The sequence below is a fragment of the Phyllobates terribilis genome, unplaced genomic scaffold, assembly GCF_046119375.1.
Source record: "Phyllobates terribilis strain yellow unplaced genomic scaffold, ASM4611937v1 Scaffold_4__5_contigs__length_816908805, whole genome shotgun sequence".
Lineage (NCBI taxonomy): Eukaryota > Metazoa > Chordata > Amphibia > Anura > Dendrobatidae > Phyllobates > Phyllobates terribilis.
In genome coordinates this window covers 727,090,020-727,113,069 of record NW_027362764.1, presented here as the reverse complement: position 1 = coordinate 727,113,069, position 23,050 = coordinate 727,090,020, and the positions used below count along the sequence as shown (strand labels likewise).

General features: G+C 46.0%; 1 protein-coding gene across 2 annotated transcripts in view; it reads right to left on the bottom strand.

The window, feature by feature from the left end:
- Positions 1 to 14,472: 14,472 nt before the first annotated feature.
- PKHD1L1 (PKHD1 like 1) overlaps positions 14,473 to 23,050 on the bottom strand; it is a 378,989-nt gene continuing 370,411 nt past the window's right edge. For both annotated transcript variants that reach the window (XM_073679777.1, XM_073679778.1), the window contains exons 77-78: positions 20,835 to 21,060; positions 14,473 to 15,005 (exon numbers count right to left, since the gene is read on the bottom strand). In XM_073679777.1, coding sequence (XP_073535878.1) covers positions 20,849 to 21,060 — 212 coding nt within the window. In that variant the 3' untranslated portion in view covers positions 14,473 to 15,005; positions 20,835 to 20,848. The remainder of the gene's footprint in view (positions 15,006 to 20,834; positions 21,061 to 23,050) is intronic.

Here is a 23,050-nt window from a genome sequence, read left to right as displayed (position 1 = left end):
CCTCCAGACCCTGCTTCGCTTCAAACATGGAGGCTTAGCTGGAGGAGAGGGAACAAGAGAAGGAAGCTTGATGCCTGTACCATGAGAGGAAGGAAGCTGGCCAACACCTCGTTAAGCCACCAGAAGGAACCAGGAGGAACAACAATCTATGCCAGTACCACCATTATTCACCTCCATCCAAGGTACTACTAGGGGTACTGGGCCATAGCTGCTCCCGCAACACCTACTTACCGGACCGTGCATGGCACTAACAATTCCATCTCCATTATTTATTTTGCAGGCCCCACTCAGCCTAACTCAGTTGTGATCGATCTGGCTCATGCCAAACCAACCAACAAAGAGAAAGAATCTCGTCTCATGTGAGCTGAAAATGAAAGCAAAAGGGAAATTCACTTAGTTGTGCTGGTTACACTTTGAAAATTCTTTTGATAAGAGGATTGTTCCCAATCCCTTACCAAGTGATTGTTCCTGCTAAGCTCACATTGCTGTTAAGCTGAGGAAGCCATTGTTATTTTTGCAATATTTGAGGGACTGTTTGTTTGTTTAACCCTTTAAGACCGAAGTAGGCCTATACTACTTGAAGAGCTGGACAAGCTGCACTTTTAATTTCACTTTTTTTTATTTTCACCTTTTCTGATGGATATTGGGAACCTAAAGCAGCTGGAGGGCCTTACACCTTCAGTTATGGACTGTGCCGGATCCATCTTAAGGACTGTTTTTGCACTTTTATGGACTTTGCTCGTTACCGGACTGTGTTTCTGTCCATGTTTTAAGGACTGCCCCTTCTTTGTTCCAGGGTCCTTACCTAGAAGATCCGGGGATCCCTGCCAAAGGAACTGTGTTTTTTCTAAAACTGCACAAGCTACCTCAAGAGTTTTACCATAGAGACTGCCTATGGGTGTTTACTATTTATATGTGCTCTTATTTTAAGAAGAAATTATTCAAGGACTTATGCACGTTTTTAAACATTTTTTTACACGTTTTTACACATTGTTTGCATTAATTTTGTCCTTTACAGGGATTGAAGATCAAAGATGTGTATACCAAATGTTCGTAGAATGGAAAAAATGGAAGCTGGCACGTTTAGGGGGAAGAACCATTTCCTTCAGCCACGGGGCAGCAGCAGCGGCTTTCCACACCTTTATAGGTGTTGTGCCTGCACATGCCTTTATAGGTGAATGCTAAGATCACTTATATCTATCCTTGCTTGTTGGTTGGAATCTTTGGGTGCACTAAAACTGTAGTAAGATAGTTTTCATTCAGAGTCTCAGAGTGTATTGAGGAGTACAGTTGGAGATTGGTCAGAGGACATACCAGAAAACATGTGAGGGAATTATCCCCTTCCTTCCAGTGGGCCGAATAGAGATGGACTGACTTGTAGTAATGTGTAGGATAGCTTGAGGACTAGGATCCAAGAGGCAGATGGAATTTCTTGGTCTGCACAGCACCCTTAGCCTAACAAGAACAATGCGCTGTGGTAGCAGGAGGAGTACAGGCCTGGAGGGTGGTCCCCCATAATGCAGATGGGAATACGGAAATCCTACAACACCATGAAGGTTAGAGGGAGCAGGGACTTAGGGGTCTGCTGGGGAACTCCACCCCAGTGGGATAGAGGAGAACTCTTTCTTGTCAGGTTGGACAGTGGGATAGGCTCCGACTGCACTTGCTTTATAGCACACCTCATATGTGCAGTTTCATGCATCCGTGGCTATGTGCCATCTGAATGTATTATACCATCTACGGCTGTGAACCTTTTTGGCTGCTGTTCAAGTAAAAGTGCACCTGTTTAACTGTAGAACTGTTTCCTTACTCTCTTGTCTCTCTCCACACTAACACCACGGGGAACGCCACCAACCACCACATCTAGAGAGGGAACAGTAATCCCCGCACACCCATAGATGTATGCCCATTTTCACTGCACTGGAGTGCCAGGTACCAGGCACAGCCACCAACCCCCATGTGACAGCGAGACGAACCCGACCCATACCTGGTGTACTTGATTCACTGCACTCCAGGTGTCACATTAAACTTAAAATCCTTGTCCGGCATCATTCATTGTTGCATCGGGAGGTGAGATGAGCTGATGACGTCCCATCTACATATAACTGGTGGAATGCATGATTGCCAGGTATCAGTCACGTTTCTTATTAGACAGACTATGGCTTAGTGGACATACCAGTAATATTATTTGAGTGCAGAATTTGGGGCCTCACTTTTATTTTTTGCCTGTGGCCCCACCTTGTCTAAAATCGGCCCTACTTTTATTAATACTATTTATTAAACTGTTGGATATGGTACGAAATGTGCTTTATATTTTCACAATTTATGGCACAATTCTGGTACATTGAGGAACCAGATATATTAATGTATTTTTGCATGTTTTCTATACTTTGAAATATATAGCATTTGGACTGAGCACCATTTTTATATGGACCCTAGGTCACACTTTATGACACAGGAATGTAGGTGGGCTTTAAATTTGTACCAAGAACAACTCAAGTATGAACACTAGGGAGCGGCCTATGTGTTCTGTGCAGCCGATAGGCCTGGGGGCAGAAGCTGTAACATCTTCTACCATTTTCACTGCATCTTAAGCTTGTTGCACATTTCTGTTCTTTTTACCATCCTCAGAAAATGAGTGAAAAAGGTGTTTTATAGGGCGTGTAGAGGTACAAGACTGCTGGGTAAAGATGAGGGAACCCAAACTTTGAAATTCAGGGCTCGTACCGGACACAGTGCTGAACTCTGAACACGGACTTCTGCTGGAAGTCCGTTTTACCGTTCATCAATGTCCGGAGTCTGGGAGGAAAGAGGAAGATTTTTCAGATCCAAAGTTCAGATCCCCATTGATTTCAATGAGGTTCGGGTTCAGGTTCAAGTTCAAGTACTAGTGTTGAGCGAACATGCTCGACACTGCTCGGTACTCGCTCGAGCATCACGCTACTCGGGATGTTCGGCGAGCACCGAGCATTTCCGGGTTACTCGGGCGGGAGCTCGGGTCTCCGCCCTGCATGTTTGGCGCTCTTTACAGAGCCAATGAACATGCAGGGATTGCCAGCCAGTCACTGTAATACTGCATCCATGTTGGTTGTGGGCATTACAGTGATTGGCTGGCCGCACAGCGTCACCTCGAGTATTTAAAACCGGGCGCCGCCATCTTGGACACAGTCGCTCCGGATTAGACAGTGTAGGGACAGCGCTACTGATTTAGGGAGAGATATAAACTGCGAAATAGTTAGTGTAGGGTCTGTAAAGGCTGCCAGAACAAACAAACAGTCCTTTTCAGGACTAATATCCATCCCAGATACCAGGCAGGCAGGCTGTATAGGAGACACAGTGGTTATACCAGCAAACGCTGCATTACAGTCCTGTGTGCTCCTGTTGCTGAAATTGCTGGCCTTAGCACCAGGTGTCGGGGGCCAGGAAAAATCCTTTTTTTTTCCTCCTTCACACTGTACAAATACCCGTCTTATTAACCTTTTGGTGTCCCCCCCCTCCCCAAAAAAAAGCGTGTCTCTGATTTTTCAGACACAAATATAACTGTTGAAAATAGTCTGGTGTAGGCTAGAGAAACAGAAGTGTTGTTTTGCACTTCCACAGTTCAAACCTCTGTATTATCCATTTTGGGCCATTTGTATCTAAAAAAAAAACAGTTTGAGTGTGTCGCTCACTGTTCAGCCGCAAATCTATATATTTAAAAAAGTCTGGTATACCCCAGTAAACAATAACTGTGGTTTTGCCATCCCACGGTAAAAAATCTCTATTATTCAGCTTTTGGTATATTTTCCGTAAAGAAAAACAGTAGTGTCTCCTGACTGTTGTGACACAAAAATATATCTGTTGAAAATAGTCTTGTGTAGGCCCGACATCCCAGTGTGGTTTCGCAGTTCCACGGGTCAAATCGCTGTACTATCCAGTTTTGGGCCTTTGGTATCTAAAAAAAAAGCAGTTTGAGTGTGTCGCTCACTGTTCAGCCGCAAATATCTCTATTTAAAAAAGTGTGGTATACCCCAGTAAACAATAACTGTGGTTTTGCCATCCCACGGTAAAAAATCTCTATTATTCAGCTTTTGGTATATTTTCCGTAAAGAAAAACAGTAGTGTCTCCTGACTGTTGTGACACAAAAATATATCTGTTGAAAATAGTCTTGTGTAGGCCCGACATCCCAGTGTGGTTTCGCAGTTCCACGGGTCAAATCGCTGTACTATCCAGTTTTGGGCCTTTGGTATCTAAAAAAAAAAGCAGTTTGAGTGTGTCGCTCACTGTTCAGCCGCAAATATCTCTATTTAAAAAAGTGTGGTATACCCCAGTAAACAATAACTGTGGTTTTGCCATCCCACGGTAAAAAATCTCTATTATTCAGCTTTTGGTAGTTTTTTCCGTAAAGAAAAACAGTAGTGTCTCCTGACTGTTGTGACACAAAAATATATCTGTTGAAAATAGTCTTGTGTAGGCCCGACATCCCAGTGTGGTTTCGCAGTTCCACGGGTCAAATCGCTGTACTATCCAGTTTTGGACCTTTGGTATCTAAAAAAAAAGCAGTTTGCGTGTGTCGCTCACTGTTCAGCCGCAAATATCTCTATTTAAAAAAGTGTGGTATACCCCAGTAAACAATAACTGTGGTTTTGCCATCCCACGGTAAAAAATCTCTATTATTCAGCTTTTGGTAGTTTTTCCGTAAAGAAAAACAGTAGTGTCTCCTGACTGTTGTGACACAAAAATATAACTGTTGAAAATAGTCTTGTGTAGGCCTGACATCCCAGTGTGGTTTCGCAGTTCCATGGGTCAAATCGCTGTACTATCCAGTTTTGGGCCTTTGGTATCTAAAAAAAAAACAGTTTGAGTGTGTCACTCACTGTTCAGCCGCAAATATCTCTATTTAAAAAAGTGTGGTATACCCCAGTAAACAATAACTGTGGTTTTGCCATCCCACGGTAAAAAATCTCTATTATTCAGGTTTTGGTATATTTTCCGTAAAGAAAAACAGTAGTGTCTCCTGACTGTTGTGACACAAAAATATATCTGTTGAAAATAGTCTTGTGTAGGCCCGACATCCCAGTGTGGTTTCGCAGTTCCACGGGTCAAATCGCTGTACTATCCAGTTTTGGGCCTTTGGTATCTAAAAAAAAAGCAGTTTGAGTGTGTCGCTCACTGTTCAGCAGCAAATATCTCTATTTAAAAATGTGTGGTATACCCCAGTAAACAATAAATGTGGTTTTCCTCTTCCACGGTTCTAATCTACTCTTTATTACCCTTTTTCCATTGATAGTGCAAGTGTAAGCTATTTTACTTCATTTACAATGGGCAAGGCGCGTGGCAAGGGACGTGGAAGTGGACATTCTGGTGATGGTTCGTAGAGAGGACGGGGCCGTGGCCAAGGTGAAAATGTGCCACAACCAACAGCCACATCTTCTCGCTCCCACTTCTTGACCGAATTACTAGGGAAGCACAGAACAACACCAGTATTGAGAACTGATCAGTGTGAACAGGTTATTAATTGGATAGCAGATAATACTTCCAGTTACCTGGGCACCACCACCTCCGGTCTGTCTTCCACACGGTCAACTCTTAGTAGCCGTGAGTCTCGACCGCATACTCCTCCTCACCCTGATGCTCCTTCCTCCCACCATGCCGAGTGTCGTCAGACAGCAAGTGATCCCACACTTGGACACTCTGAAGAGCTGTTCACTGGTCCATTTCCATATTTGGGCCCCTCGCCTGATACGCTTGAAGTGGTGGAAGAGGAGATCCCATGTTGCGATGCCCAAATATTTGAACAGCCACGGCCACAGGAAGTCGACGTTGGCAATCTGTCACAAGAGGTGGACGATGACAAGACACAATTGCCAGGAAGTGAGGAGGAGGATCGTGGTGCGCAAGTGGAAGAGGAGGAGGTGGTGGATGATCTAGTAACTGACCCAACGTGGAAGGAGGACATGCAGAGTGAGGCCAGCAGCACACAGGGGGAGGGAGGCAGAGTACCCCAACAGGCAGGAAGAAGCAGTGTGGTGGCCGCAGACAGAAGGCAGGCAACCGTTCCCCGTAACACCAACACGAGGGACGTTGCCAGTACAAGCGGTAGGTCTTCCAGAGTCTGGAATTTTTTTAAAGCTGATAACCCCAAAAAGGCCATATGTTCCACCTGCCATGCCAGCATCAGCAGGGGTGACAAAACTACCAGCCTGACCACCACCAGCATGATCAGGCACATGGCAGCAAAGCACCCGACTTTGTGGGGCAAAACCCAGGGTCCACGACCAGTGTCAGCGGGTGTCACCACTGCTTCTTCCACTGTTGTGCGTGCAATAGAACCCCCTGTTGTGTGTGCAAGGCAATCCCCTGTCCATACTGCATGTAAAGATGCCCCCTCCTCTCAGTCTTCACTTGTTATGGCAGTTTCTCACGAAACAGCATCAACGTCCACGTCCCACCGCAGCGTTCAATTGTCCATATCCCAGACCTTTGAACGAAAGCGGAAATTCGCAGCTAACGCCCCACAGGCCACAGTCCTAAATTTGCACATTTCACGACTGCTTGCGTTGGAAATGCTGCCTTTTAGGCTGGTGGAGACGGAATCCTTCCGCAATCTTATGGCGGTGGCCGTCCCTCGGTACTCGGTCCCCAGCCGACACTATTTTGCCCGGTGTGCCATCCCCGCACTACACAAGCACGTGTCCCAAAGCATCTGCCGTGCCCTCAACAACGCAGTTACTGGGAGAGTCCACCTGACAATGGACACGTGGACAAGTGCTTGTGGCCAGGGACGGTACATCTCTCTGACGGCACACTGGGTAATCATAGTGGAAGCCGGGACCCAGTCGGACATTGGGACGGAACACATCCTCCCCATACCGAGGATTGCGGGCCCTATGTCAGTCAGAGTTGCCCCCACAGTGTACAGCTCCTGCGCATCCTCCTTCTCCTCCTCATGTTCAGCCTCCATCTCAGATATCACCACATCAGTTACAAGTGGGAAGCATTGCAGTACTGCCTCCGCCAAGCGGCAACAGGCTGTGCTGAAACTCATAAGCTTAGGTGATAAACCTCACACTGCTTGTGAGTTGTGGACAGCTGTGAAAGAGAAGGCAGATCTGTGGCTGAGACCGCTGAACCTACATCCCGGCATGGTCGTGTGTGACAATGGCCGTAACCTGGTGGCGGCTCTGAGACGAGGTGAGATCACACACGTACCATGCCTGGCTCATGTGCTTAACCTCGTGGTTCAGCGGTTTCTTAAATCGTACCCCGAGTTGCCAGATCTGCTCGTGAAAGTACGCCGCCTGACAGCTCATTTTCGCAAGTCGGCTACAGCTTCCGCCGCCCTTGCTGTGTTGCAGCAGCGTTTGCAGCTTCCGGCACACCGACTGGTGTGTGATGTCCCCACACGTTGGAACTCTACCCTCCACATGTTGCAAAGGATTTGTGAGCAGAAGAGAGCAGTTGTGGAGTACCAGCTGCAACAAGGCCGTCGATATTCAGGTCAGACTCCACACATAAGACCTCAGGAGTGGACCTGGATGTCTGACATATGTACCATCCTGACAAACTTTGAGGAGGCCACCAAGATGGTGAGTGGCGATGACGCCTTCATTAGTGTCAGCATCCCACTTGTCTGTCTCTCTGCAACGCTCTCTGCAGAGAATTAAAGAGGAGGCATTGCGGCCAGAGTATGATGAGATGGATCAAGAAGCCGTAGCGGGCGATTACACACAGCCCAGCCTCATCTCATCCCAACGTGCATTGGGGGACAATGAGGGAGAGGAGGAGGAGGAGGAGGAAGAACAGGAGCTGCTATCATGCGTTGTAGACGGTAGTACCTGTACAAGTGTCATACCTTCGGTTCAGCGTGGGTGGCCTGAGGACAGGGGAGAGGAGGAAGAGGAGGAGGAGAGCATGGTCAGTCGTCATCTTGGTGAGGACACGGAAATCTTGCCCGTTACCAGTCTGGCACGCATGGCTGACTTTATGTTACGCTGCCTTAACCGTGACCCTCGCGTTGTCAAAATGTTGGGTGACAGTCATTACTGGTTGGTGACACTTGTAGACCCCCGCTACAAGGAGAACTTTCACTCTCTTATTCCTGAGGTGGAGAGGACTACAAAAATGGGGCAGTACCAGAAGGCCCTTGCTGCAGAACTCTTAAAAAAATTCCCATCTGAACACGCTAGCGGCAGAGGTCACAGTTCGTTGCCCAACCAAGGCGTACAGGCGAGAGAGATGCAACTCCAATCCAGCAGAGGCAGGGGAACACTGTCAACGTTCTGGGACAGTTTTCTGACACCCGCCCAGCTTATAGGCCCTGAGGCGCGGGATACTCTCACAAGCAGTGGAAAGTTTCAAAAGATGGTGAGGGAGTACCTTGCCGACTTACCAGCGTCCTCCGTGATTCCTCTGTGCCTTTTAATTATTGGGTATCCAAGCTGGACACTTGGAATGAACTCGCTCTGTACGCCTTGGAGGTCCTGGCCTGCCCTGCCGCTAGCGTGTTATCAGAGCGTGTTTTTAGTGCCGCTGTGGGAATTATAACTGATAAGCGCACTCGCCTGTCAGCTGACAATGCTGACAAGCTGACCCTTATCAAAATGAACAAGGGCTGGATTGGGCCTGACTTCTCATCACCACCAAATGACAGCAGAGTAACATAAAGTCAAATCCACTGTGTTGTTTCGGGAGGTGTATTCACATGCACCGCTTCACACCCACAAATGGGTATATGCTTCCTCGTTTCGGCTGTTTTATCTTCTTCTACTTATCCTCAGCCTCCACCACCACTATACCACCTGGGTGCCAGCATTGCAAGTTCCTCCGTCCTTTTTTTTTGGCAGCTTTTGCTTGCAAGGCAAAAGCAAATACTATGGGACACCCACTCCCCAATAATGGGACTTATGTTTGTAATATGCTGTACTACATGGCTCTTGTAAGGGGCATTGCAAGTTGCTCCATCCTAATTTTTGGCAGCTTTTGCTTGGAAAGCATAAGCAAATACTATGGGACACCCACTCCCCAATAATGGGACTTATGTTTGTAATATGCTGTACTGCATGGCTCTTGTAAGGGGCATTGCAAGTTGCTCCGTCCTAATTTTTGGCAGCTTTTGCTTGGAAAACATAAGCAAATACTATGGGAGACCCACTCCCCAATAATGGGACTTATGTTTGTAATATGCTGTACTGCATGGCTCTTGTAAGGGGCATTGCAAGTTGCTCCGTCCTAATTTTTGGCAGCTTTTGCTTTCAAGGCATAAGCAAATACTATGGGACACCCACTCCCCAATAATGGGACTTATGTTTGTAATATGCTGTACTGCATGGCTCTTGTAAGGAGCATTGCAAGTTGCTCCGTCCTAATTTTTGGCAGCTTTTGCTTGCAAGGCATAAGCAAATACTATGGGACACCCACTCCCCAATAATGGGACTTATGTTTGTAATATGCTGTACTGCATGGCTCTTGTAAGGGGCATTGCAAGTTGCTCCGTCCTAATTTTTGGCAGCTTTTGCTTGGAAAGCATAAGCAAATACTATGGGAGACCCACTCCCCAATAATGGGACTTATGTTAGTAATATGCTGTACTGCATGGCTTTTGTAAGGGGCATTGCAAGTTGCTCCGTCCTAATTTTTGGCAGCTTTTGCTTGCAAGGCATAAGCAAATACTATGGGAGACCCACTCCCCAATAATGGGACTTATGTTTGTAATATGCTGTACTGCATTGCTCTTGTAAGGGGCATTGCAAGTTGCTCCGTCCTAATTTTTGGCAGCTTTTGCTTGCAAGGCATAAGCAAATACTATGGGAGACCCACTCCCCAATAATGGGACTTATGTTTGTAATATGCTGTACTGCATGTGACGCGCCCCCTGGGCCGTGTATACACGTGTGTGGGATACCCGGTGCCAGGTCTCTGGGGTCTGTAGTCTCCGTGGCGGTGACCCGGTCCCGTGGCTCAGGCTGGTCAAACCAGTGGCAGTCTTTCTTAGGTTTTGAGGTTAATTGTCCGACTGCGCCACCCGTGGATTGCGGTCAGGGAGTACCACCGCTGCAAGGCAGACTGCTGAGGCTGGTGTTGTGTGCGCAGCAGAGAATGGGATAACTCCCCTCGGGAGGAGTATAGCCTCAGGGCAGTGAGTGTGGATGATGGGGGTGATGGTGCACGAGCGCAGCAGGAACGACTCAGAGTCTTTGCAGTGCAGTTCAGGGTCTTTACTGATGATTATAAGGTAGACCCTCCCGGGAGTACTGGCTAGCATAAGAGGCCTGGTCAGTCTGTGAGCAAGCAGGAGTTCCCCTGGCCAGGTGGAGTTGTAGGCCTCCCCGTCTGTCTGCACTCTTCCTGGCTACCTTGCTGTAAGCGGGTAGAAGTAGCCCACGTCCCTGAGTGTACCGTGTAGTGCTCACCCGTATGGCTGGTGACTTGGGGCCTTCTGTTAGCCTCCGCTCCACGACGGCGGTGCTGGTCCCTTGCTTGTGACTGAGCCTCCGGGCTTCTATGGCCAGAGGACCTGAAATCCCCTGCCGGCTGGTTTCTGCTGCTGGATATATAAGTCCTCACAGCCTCGGACTCCTGTGTCCGGTTCCTATTGTCTTCTGCCAGGGCGACCTCTGCTCAGCTTCCAGCCCCTGGTCTTTAGCTCCTAGCTCCTACAGAGCTCCTTGCTGTTACTTTCCCTTGCTCTCACTCTGACTCTGACTGTTCTCTGACTCACTCAACCCCGCCCCAGATCCAGTTTATAAGGGCAGAATTCTCCCCTCCCAGGACTGGGGCTGGAGGATGTTGCATGTTTAAGGGATCCTGACCAGGAAACCTCCCACTTGCTCTCCGACGTAATATCTCTATTACTGTGGTGACCAGACTCCTGGGGTGCCACACATGGCTCTTGTAAGGGGCATTGCAGTTCCTCATAATTTTTGGAAAGCCGTTCATTCACTGCTTAGGCCAACAGTGCACAGGAGACCCAGTTGCTATAAATGGAAAAAAAGGTTTAGTTAACGCCCTCTGACCTCCATGTCATTTCCAAGGGGCATTGGAGTGCCTCGAAATTTTTGGTAGGCATTGCACTCACTGTATGCCCTATAACTGTGTAGCCGAACCGCTCCTTTTGTTACAGAAACATATCCTACAAGACATATCTGGTTGACTGGCCTGATATTGATGTGAATGGTCCCTGTTCCTCCTGCTCTTTCTCCTTTTCCACTACCTCATCCATCATTTATCACCTGAAGCTTTGTTTTAACGGGAGTCATAGAACTTGGATAGTAGCAGGAAAACATCCAGCAATCCTCGGAGGAGGTAGGATATGCGCCAAAACGCTGACCACCTCAGGCCTAGCCGCTACTACATACATGCGCTTGCATTACAACAAAACAAAGCAGATGCTAACTTCTATCATCCTCATCATGCTCCTTACCTTGGCACTCTCAACTCCCCTGATGGAGAAGCCAGGGCCCACCGGAGGAGTCTGATAGTCCGGTGGGCTCGGCCAATGCTGCCCTAAAGCAGGCCAGGCTAAGAAAAGTGTGGGAAAGGTTACCGGGACAAATAGGGGTGGCTGGGGACCGAGTATGGACACCCGGCCACCCCCTGGAGGCTGGGGAGCAAGCGGGGACACCCGGCCACCAGGCGGCTGGGGACTGAGTATGGATACCAGGCCGCCGACACAGCCATGGCGTGGTGGCCAGATTCCGCCTCCAAATGCCTAAAAGGCCCAATTTAAAGTGCAAGCAAGCAAGCAGTATGGTATTGCAGCCTGGGGGTGGGTGGGTGGTAGACTGCATACTTGCGCTTGCATTGCAAGGAATGGGAGAGGTACAATTGAACACTGCCCTGGGACAAGGACTTGAATGGGGATAGTTGTAAGTCTGCAACGACAGGTGCAAGGTGGGAGGCATCTTCGCATGTACCATGAACAGGGGTTTGGTATGCACACACTACAGCGGAATAGGCTCTCCTTCCCACTAAATGCACTGGGGAGGGTACAGGTAATGTTTTGGTATACGCGCTTAATCTTATGAATAAGGCACACCAGGACAAATAGGGGCGGCTGGAGACTGAGTATGGATACCTCGCTGCCGAAGCAGCCATGAAGTAGTGGCCAGCTTCGGCCTCCTCCAAACTAAAAGGCCCCATTTCAAGTGCAAGCTAGCAGTATGGAATTGCAGTCTGGGGGTGGGTGGGTGGCAGGCTGCACACTTACACTTGCATTAAAAGAAAACATAGATGCTAACTTCTGTCATCATCATCATGCTCCTCACCTTGACACTCTCAACTCCACCGATGGAGAAGTCAGGGCCCACCGGAGGAGTCTGGTTCTCTGGTGGGCTCGTCCAATGCTGCCTAAAGCAGGCCGTGCTAAGAAAAGTGTGTGGGGGGATGTTCCAAGGAGAAATAGGGGCGGCTGGGGACCATTTATGGACACCCGGCTGCCCCCAGGCGGCTGGGGACCGTGTGTGGACACTCGGCCGCGGGGCGGCTGGGGACCGAGTATGGACACCCGGCCGCCGGGTGGCTGGGGACTGAGTATGGATTCCAGGCCGCCAACACAGCCATGACGTGGTGGCCAGATTCCGCCTCCACATGCCTAAAAGGCCCAATTTCACGTTCAAGCAAGCAAGCAGTATGGTATTGCAGCCTGGGGTGGGTGGGTGGCAGGCTGCATACTTGCGCTTGTATTGCAAGGAATGGGGGAGGTACAATTGAACACTGCCCTGGGACTAGAACTTGCATGGGGATAGTTGCAAGTCTGCATCTTCTGATGCGGCAAGGATCACTTATGATGGGCACACTTTTAGACAGTGACCTGGGAGTCAGAGATGCTTCCAGGGGTCTTCCCCATGCTGTTCCCATGTCTTTTCAGCACTTTATGCATGTGTCACACAGCACATGGCCAGATAAGGTTGTAAAATGTTAAAATGACATTTCCCGGTGAATGCATTTGTCATAGTTGAAAGCAATACAAAAGTGCAAAAAGGCATAAAAAATGCTAGTTGTGAACATAGCCGAAGGTGTGGAGGAGTATTTTTGTTTTTGGTCATTTATTTTAACTTATACACAAGTCTTTTCCCTGGAAAGGATGTTCCTTAACATATTTCACAGGAAAAAAGTTTCACTTTCGTTTTTGAACGTTTTATTGTGAGCCCGTAAAAGTGGCTTAATACCTCTGACCACGTTGTTGACAGCAGTGACCTGGGGGTCAGAAATGCTTCCTGGGGCGATCCCCATGCTGTCCCCATGTCATTTGAGCACTGTCACTATCGTTTTGGGCACTGGTTAGGCTTTTAAAAGACTGCCGGGGAAGCCACCGCAAAAATGCTCGAGTCTCCCATAGACTAACATTGGGCTCGTTGCTCGGGTCGAGCACCCGAGTATCACGGCGAGCTCGGCCCGAGCTTCGAGCACCCGAGCATTTTAGTGCTCGCTCAACACTATCAAGCACAGTTCTGGTACCCAAACCGAATTTTAGATGGTTCCCGAACTTCCACGGGACCACTCATCCCTACTGCTATGGCCTAAATACATCTATACCACATAAGAACTTACTAGTATTATAAATGGAATATGGTAGGTTTAGGCTCTTTTACAGATTTTGCATCATACACACTATGAAGAAGAAGGTGTTGCCTCTTATTTCAGATTTATTCTGGTCTTTAAACTGTTAGAACTCTCCTGTTGGTTTTTTTCTAGTTTGCTGGTCACATGACCTTTTTTGCCTATTTAATCCGGCTCCGCCCTCCTGGCCTTGCTGGACTTCATTGTATTTACTACTCTTGAGCTAGCTTGGTGCTCTGTTACCGTTCTCTGTTAGTTTTGCTAGGTCTTCGGACCTCTATGTTCTTTGTTGTGTGTTTGTCTTTGACTGCTACAATTTCTGCTAGGAGGTGTCCAACTTTATCCCAGTCCCTAGTTCTTGTAGGGATTCCTCCCTTGCATCTATAGGTCTTCGTACAGACTAGCCGAGGACTTTAGCGGGTCTGATCGCAGGATCAGGTTCCCCGTTACATCGTAGGGATCCAGTTTAGTTCTATTGTAGGGACAGATCTCCTGTCTTTCCTTAGTGCTTGTAGCAGATCATAACATAAACAATATGTAGTATATGTAGTCAAAGGGACTGGACCTCATTTTTTCTGTTAAAAACAACCAATTAGAGCTCATCTTTTATTTTTTAAACTGCTCTTGGAAAATGAAAGCTGCACTGTGATTGGCTGCTATGGGCAACAAGGCCAGTTAGACAGTTTTGATAAATTTAGGCTCATTTTGTTCTGGATTCTTACTCCACGTTATTAAGCCTAGCTCCACTTCTGAGGGCATTTTAAACTTTGGACAGACAGGCCAACATCCCACATAAGTGGAGATATGTTTTAAAGAACTGAAAACCCAGATAGCTTATATTTGCAATTTTTTACATGTTTTTTTTTCAAAAATGATTTTCCTATTTCTAACTGAGCACATAAAGTAAGAAATAATAATGCCTGAAACCAGTGCAGAGCGAACATATTTTTATTAGTTTGAATTTTTTATGACATTATTGCTGGCTTGTACAATTAGACGCATTAACAGTCTAGATTTTCCTCATCACGGATAAGATGACTACATTCAGGAGGTGTCTAGATCTTCTCCCTCTGATCAATGCTGTGATCAGTCATCGGAGCTGTAGCCAAGATAGATATAACGGAGCCACAAATCTAGACAGAACCCAGAAATCAGATTTCCATTGCGTATTTCCATTGCGTTTCCAAGTTGTTGTTTTTTTATTAATAATAACACTGGTGATGCCTGAATGATTCCATCATTGCTAAAATTTTGTTCAAATTTTTTAAATATTTGACACAATTATGGAGACCCAATCCTACAAGGGTCCCAATAAACTCCCCTAAGAAGATGGGAATCTATTACTTTTGATTTGGCTTTTAAATACAGAGAGAAGTTACATTGATTACATTATAGCACATATACAGCAAATATTACAAGTCTAGAAATGACACAATGAAGTCCAATCTTCTGGAAATATTCTCATCTGTAGAAACAGAAAGTTGCAGATTAATATACTTGTCATGTCCCACGACTTAGGAATTATACAGTATTGTATTACGCTTGTATTCTTGCTATTCTATGCAATCCTGTTAGTCAAGCTCTGATGTAAGTTACTCCTCCCTTTTTCATGTAGTAGTATTAAAGGGAATCTGTCAGCAGGTTTTTGCTACCTCATCTGAGAGCAGCCAGATGTAGGCAAAGAGAAGCTGAATCCAACGATGTATCACTTAGTTTACTGGGTGCAGACGTTCTGACAAAATTGGAGCTTTTAGATTTGGCAATGCAGCAGAGCTGAGAAAGCTAACCCCACCCACACCACAGCTAACCCTGCCCACACCAGGCTCTCCATGTACAAAGCCATAGACAGTGAGGTGCTTAGTTGCCAGACTAGTCTGGCAATGTTAATCTCTTAGTGATAAATTCTTCACAGTTGGAAAACAATAGCATGCACTTTGACAAGTGACACATCACTGAATTCTGTGTTTCAGCCTCTATCTCCTGCTGTCTTCAGATTACACAGCAAAAACCTGCTGACAGATTCCATTTAAGTCAGCCATAATTATCTAAGGTCCATCTTCTGTACAACCCTGGTTAAGAATCATCTTTTCACGTGCTGCTGCTGTTATTTTGTGCATAATCGAAGAATTCAGCCTAAGAATAGAGTTCTCCTGGAATCTTCACACATGCCTCTGCAGTTGAGTATACACAGTCTGACAAAGTTCTTGGTGTGAGTACTGGCTCATACACAGACATTCATAGAAATGCGGTCTAAAGAGCCCCAAACTTGCAGTCTAGTTATGGAGTCAGAATACTTAAAATGCTCTCTAGATGCTGCATCACCAGCATGTCTAAGGATCATGGATGCCAGAAGGAGAAATGATGTAAGTAACCTGGGTTATAAAAGGGGAGCAGATGAAAAATTCCCACTTATGGTCAACTTACCCCACTAATTTCACATGATGCCCTTACTGGGTTGTGATTAAAAATACAAGGCTGCTTTCTTTTAGGAACAGCGCCACTCTTGTCCATGGACGGTGTCTGCTCAGCCCTGTTCAATTAAGTAGGTCCAGATCTGAGACACCATTGCTAAGCATTTATACATTCTATGGTACATATTATAGGTAGAGATGGTCGAATCTGCCAAGATTAGAATTTGCCAAATGATGTGGATTCTACAAGGAAATTCGATTCATGGCGATGTTATCCTCTGTGAATTGAATGTTCCTTTTTATGCTCTGGGGTCTCTCCACACCCCAGAGCCTAATAAACACATGTGTTGTAAAAAAAAAAAACATTACAGGGGTTGTCCAGTCAAAAGTGATAAGTCTGCAGTCACACAGAGTGACTGCAGACTTATCAATCTCCTCAGCACAAGCACTGTGCTCTGTGGGGATTCGCCGGTATGGTACCCGGTAACGGAGGGTATGTGTTATACATACCCCCGGCCAGTGGGCAAGGCCTCGCTCTCCATATACTTGTATTGAGCGAGGCCGTGCCCTCTAGTTGGACGCGCCCACTGGACGTCTGCATCGCTAGACGGGGCGTTGCCTCGCTCCATACAAGTGTATGGAGCAAGGCGGCGCTGAATGGCCGAGGGTATGTATAACTTATACATAGCCTCTGGTTCCAGGTCTCATACCGGCGAATACCAGCAGCGCAGTGTCTGCGCTGGTGGGATTCATAAGTCTGCAGTCACACAGAGTGACTGCAGACTTATCACTTTTGACCGGACAACCCCTTTAATAATCACCTCACTGATCAACTGCCTATCCACCCCCACAGCCCATCATCAGGGTCCTCAGGGACTTTTCTTTTCCTCATCCCCCATTGAGTGGTTTAATTTTGACCTCTTCACTCCAGACCCTAGCCTCTGACTAGTGTCACTGTACGGAGTGACATCCTAGGACTTATTGAGCAGGTTAGCCAGTCTAGAGTGAAGAGGTTGAAGAGAACGAACGCCAAGGGGAAAGGAGAAAAGAAGAGACCCTCTGGACCAGATGTCAGGCTGCGGGGGCAGCAAAGCAGTTGAGCGGGAAGGTGAGTATTATTTTTTTTAACCATTTGCATGAACTTCTATGGTTCAGCAAGATGGAGGCCGCAGCTTGGGCAATTGTCCGAACTAGTGTGGTGTGATCCGCAAAAAAATCCATATTCTGGAAAATAAAGACTTTTGTAAAATTTGAGGAGAATTGAATACATTTGCTCTCCTCTCCATTTCTAATAGAAGCTCCTGTAAACAGTAGCCTGTATTCTGTAGAAATTTTCACCACTACCCTGTGAATCTGTCATTTCCCTGCTGCTGTCCTGCTCTATTACCAGATCACCATTTATAATAATTATATACAGTACAGACCAAAAGTTTGGACACACCTTCTCATTTAAAGATTTTTCTGTATTTTCATGACTATGAAAATTGTACATTCACACTGAAGGCATCAAAACTCTGAATTAACACATGTAAAATTATATACTTAACAAAAAAGTGTGAAACAACTGAAAATATGTCTTATATTCTAGGTTCTTCAAAGTTGCCACCGTTTGCTTTGATGACTGCTTTGCACACTCTTGGCATTATCTTGATGAGCTTCAAGTGGTAGTCACCAGAAATGGTCTTCCAACAATCTTGAAGGAGTTCCCAGAGATGCTTAGTGTGGCGCCCTGCTGCGCATTGGTGCCACAGATCCCAGAGGGGTGCATGGACGGATTCCTCCACAAGAGGCCCTCATAGCATTTACACACCTCCACCTTCCACCTCAGACCACCAGAGGGAGCCCGGATAGGGATATATAAAGGGAAGGTGGAGCTAGGCAGTTCAGTCTGGAGTCCACAGAGAGTGAAGTCTGTGTGAAGTCTGCTGCAGCCAGAGACTTTGTCAGCTCAGTCCAGACTCAGAAAGCTCTAGTTAGTGAGCCTAGGGCGTGCCGACGCCAAAAGAGCGGTGAAGAGTAGCGAGGTCTACTGCCAGTGTGAAGCCTAGTGAGGGCCCCGAGCGTGGCCAAAGGCGAGTGGAGTAAGCAAGCTACATAGGGGGCAGAGGAGCTTAACCAGCTCACCCCAAAACCATTTACCGGATACCGGGTCCGCGTCTGCAGGGATTTCTTACATCTAGCAGAAACCACCGGAACCCCTGGCGAACTATATGTCCCAGGAACTCCAAAAACTCATTACGTACCAGGGTCTGGAGTCACGGAAGCCCCAGAGACCAGGGAGTGTGTTCTCCAACAGAAGGCCCTACCACCAGGTCAGCAGGTGCAAGACAGAGACCAAGTTAGGCTTAGCTCCAGGCAGGTCAGAAACTTATCAAGGAAAGGCAAAGAACATGAGGCCCCACACCCGCTCACTGGGGAGAGTCCTGATATGCACCCTTCACCCTGAAGTACCCTGGACCGTGCCTGAAACACCACCAGTAAAGGTACTGAAGTGAACTCCGGTGTGTGTCCCTATTCTTCCTCTGACCCGGCTGGGTCCCTTCTGTCCTGCATTTCCTACACTCACGCTGCCATGAGGCCCCGCTCCACCTGTGGGGAGCTGCACCAACTAAGCTGCCTGAACACTGGCCTCAGAGGACTGTCGCAGCGCTGGTGATCCTCACGAGACACCACAGGTGGCGTCACGAACATTCCCCTATCCCATATAACTTTCCCCCTTCTTTTAAGAGTGACCCCAGGGTACGGGCCCGGGATCCGACCACCGCGACATCCCCCAACGTCAGGCAACAGCAAGGACGGGGTGCCGAGTCGTCCCCATCCCCTGGGCGCGTCATTAGCACTTGTTGGCCCTTTTGCCTTCACTCTGCGGTCCAGCTCACCCCAAACCATCTCGATTGGCTTCAGGTCTGGTGACTGTGGAGGCCAGGTCATCTGGCGTAGCACCCCATCACTCTCCTTCTTGCTCAAATAGCCCTTACACTGCCTGGAGGTGTGTTTGGAGTCATTGTCCTGTTGAACAATAAATGATGGTCCAACTAAACGCAAACCGGATGGAATAGCATGCCGCTGCAAGATGCTGTGGTAGCCATGCTGGTTCAGTACGCCTTCAATTTTTAATAAATCCCCCACAGTGTCACCAGCAAAGCACCCCCACACCATCACACCTCCTCCATGCTTCACGGTGGGAAGCAGGCATGTAGAGTCCATCCGTTCACCTTTTCTGCGTCGCACAAAGACACGGTGGTTGGAACCAAAGATCTCAAATTTGGACTCATAAGACCAAAGCACAGATTTCCACTGGTCTAATGTCCATTCCTTGTGTTCTTTAGCCCAAACAAGTCTCTTCTGCTTGTTGCCTGTCCTTAGCAGTGGTTTCCTAGCAGCTATTTTACCATGAAGGCCTGCTGCACAAAGTCTCCTCTTAACAGTTGTTGAAGAGATGTGTCTGCTGCTAGAACTCTGTGTGGCATTGACCTGGTCTCTAATCTAAGCTGCTGTTAACCTGCGATTTCTGAGGCTGGTGACTCGGATAAACTTATCCTCAGAAGCAGAGGTGACTCTTGGTCTTCCTTTCCTGGGGCGGTCCTCAAGTGAGCCAGTTTCTTTGTAGTGCTTGATGGTTTTTGCAACTGCACTTGGAGACACTTTCAAAGTTTTCCCAATTTTTCGCACTGACTGAGCTTCATTTCTTAAAGTAATGATGGCCACTCGTTTTTCTTTACTTAGCTGCTTTTTCTTGCCATAATACAAATTCTAACAGTCTGTTCAGTAGGACTATCAGCTGTGTATCCACCTGACTTCTGCACAACACAACTGATGGTCCCAACACCATTTATAACGGCAAGAAATCCCACTTATTAAACCTGACAGGGCACACCTGTGAAGTGAAAACCATTTCCGGTGACTACCACTTGAAGCTCATCAAGAGAATGCCAAGAGTGTGCAAAGCAGTCATCAAAGTAAAAGGTGGCTACTTTGAAGAACCTAGAATATAAGACATATTTTCAGTTGTTTCACACTTTCTTTGTTAAGTATATAATCCCACATGTGTTAATTCATAGTTTTGATGCCTTCAGTGTGAATGTAAAATTTTCATAGTCATGAAAATACAGAAAAATCTTTAAATGAGAAGGTGTGTCCAAACTTTTAGTCTGTACTGTATATTATTTACATGATATTTCCTAATAAACAGTTTTAGATTCATTTTTTTGCTTTAAAAAAATCAAACAAAGCCTAAAGAGATGTTTTATCATTTTTTTTCATCTTCTGATGACCAACAGGGGACACATTTTTCTCAGGACCTTCAAACATAGCAATGCTACTGAGCTTCTGAATGGTAAATCATCCTTATTTATTAGATAGATTTCACACTATTTAATATTATAATTTCACTGGGTGACATGCCCTTTTACATCTATAATGGTGGCCTTATGTGTTTACACCCAGACAAGATTTCCAGGAAGAGAATTTATAATGTGAAGAAGTTGTCTTCTTTGGACAAGTCCTATATGTTAGAAGTGTCCCTTGACGTTGTGTCCTCTGCTATCCTGTTCTGTACTCTGTGCAGAAGATTGCCAGGAAGAATAGTATTTCTCTGAAGCGCCCCCGCAGTGAAAATGAAGCATTACATCATGCTCTTTCATATCAATGAGTTGTCTGTCTAATGTCGGGCAGGACTGGTCCTCCATAGAGCGCTGCGTTCTTACACTATGGCCAAGAGATTAGGATCCTAAGCAAAGGGCCGGGACCTCCTCTAGTAACTTAGACTTTCCTTGTAGGACATATAAAAATAGTTTTTATAAACTGCACAAACAATTTATGGCGAAAACAAAGTGTGTTGAGTGTCGGCCATCTGTAGAGTTTACATTGCGGTGATATCTGACCTGTGCATCAGTCTTTATAACGTCTCCATTAGTAGATTCACAGTAATCAATGTAACGGCCAAAGTTAACAATGCCTGGAACGGACTGAATATGGCGGTAGCAGCGTCTCCATCCGTGTTAGAACTAGTGGTTGTGGAAGTAGCGGTGGTTGTTACAGCTTTGGCATCAAATGACCTTGTCTGCGCATAGACATTATTTAGCACAAATTCAAGCTTATATCCGCTTCCTGTAATAGAAATTATAAAATTAGAATTTTCTAATCTAATAAAATTTATATTATTGCCCCAAAATGTAATATATCAGAAGCAGTAAATCACCCTGACACTTTTAGGCATGTAAGAGCATCAGAAGCCATAGGGGCACCACGTAGATATCTATAGATAACATTTTCTGACATGGCTGATCGCATCTTCTTCGGTGCCTTAATATGATTGTACAAGACAATAAATCCTTTTTTTAAAAGTATCCCCTAAAGTTATGTAGGTCACTGGGTGACCCCCAGGTATCAGCTAACAGCAAGTTAAATCACCTGCAGCGCCACCACAAGATAAATTAATCATTACAAGTAGCAGCATGGTTGCTCAGTGGTTAGCATAGTTTCTTTGCAGCGCTGGGGTCCTGGGTTCAAATCCCACCAAGGACATCTGCAAGGAGTTTGTATGTCCTTCCCGTGTTTGCGTGGGTTTCCTCTGGGTTCTCCGGTTTCCTCCCACACTCCAGAAACATACTGGTAGGGAGTTTAGATTGTGAGCCCCAATGGGGACAGTGTCCATAATGTCTGTAAAGCGCTGTGGAATTAATGGCGCTATATAAGTGAGTAAATAAATAACACAATTCCTATTAACATGTTGCATCCTCCAGTGGAGGAAACACTCTTTCAAGTGGCTTTTCTCTATAACGTAATGTTGACAGTGCTGCAGGTAACCACTGAGCTCAGCGGCTCATCCTGTCTACAGTGATTGGCTGCAGTGCTGTCAACGTGACCGAGGCAGTGGCAGAGACACAGCTCAGGACCCAGGGTGGGTAAATAAAGCTCAGTTGTTTTTTATATGTAACTGGGCCTAGGGGAAAAAAAGTTTTTCGAAAGGGGACAACCCAATAAATGAATAATTCATGTTTTGTAAATGCCAATTTTACATTGGCAGATAATTAACAAACAAGTGTTCATAACAATTTCAGACCAAAATCCAGCGAGTGAGGAGACTCCAGCGATGTGGTGTAATTAAAACTTCCATTTTTTTGAAGGATGATATTTCCATAAAAAATGCACTTACAAAAAGAGCCAATTCACACCATATGGGCAAACAAAGAAAAACCTTAATCATGGTACTATCATTTGGCACCATGATTAAGGCTTTTCTAAGCCGAAACGCGTAGCGTTTTTTTTTTTACTCTGTTTGCCCATATGGTGTGAATTGGCTCTTTTTGTAAGTGCATATTTTATGGAAATATCATCCTTCAAATAAATGGAAATTTTAATTACACCACATTGCTGGAGTCTCCTCACTCGCTGGATTTTGGTCTGAAGTTGTGTTCAATGCAGCAGCCTACTGCTATCCAAGCAGAAAGGAGGAAACACCGGGAAGGAGTTTATGGGTGAGCGGACTTTATCATTTTCAGTGTTTATAACAAGGTTCACTCTTATTCATTGACCTGTGTAAACATGTGAAGCAAAACACTCTTTTATTGGCTGATGGGATCATCATACGGGGCATCAGATTTTATTAACAGGGCATGTGCTGCCGTCAATATGAATGCTGTATGGGGGTAGAACCATCACGGTAACAACTTTACACTGTGTTCTGAATTATTAGGCAAGTTGTATTTTAGAGGATTATTTTTATTATTGATCAACAACTATGTTCTCAATCAACCCAAAAGACTCATAAATATCCAAGCTTAATATTTTTGGAAGTTGGAGTGGTTTTTTTTTTAGATTTGGCTATCTTAGGAGGATATCTGTTTGTGCAGGTAACTATTACTGTCCCGAATTATTAGGCAACTTAATAAAAAACAAATATAATCCCATCTCACTTGTTTATTTTCACCAGGTAAATCAATATCAGTGCACAAAATTTAGAAATAAATATTTCTGACATGCAAAAACCAAAACCAAAATAATTAGTGATGAATATTGCCACCTTTCTTTATGATGACACTCAACAGCCTTCCATCCATAGATTCTGTCAGTTGCTTGATCTGTTTTCGATCAACAT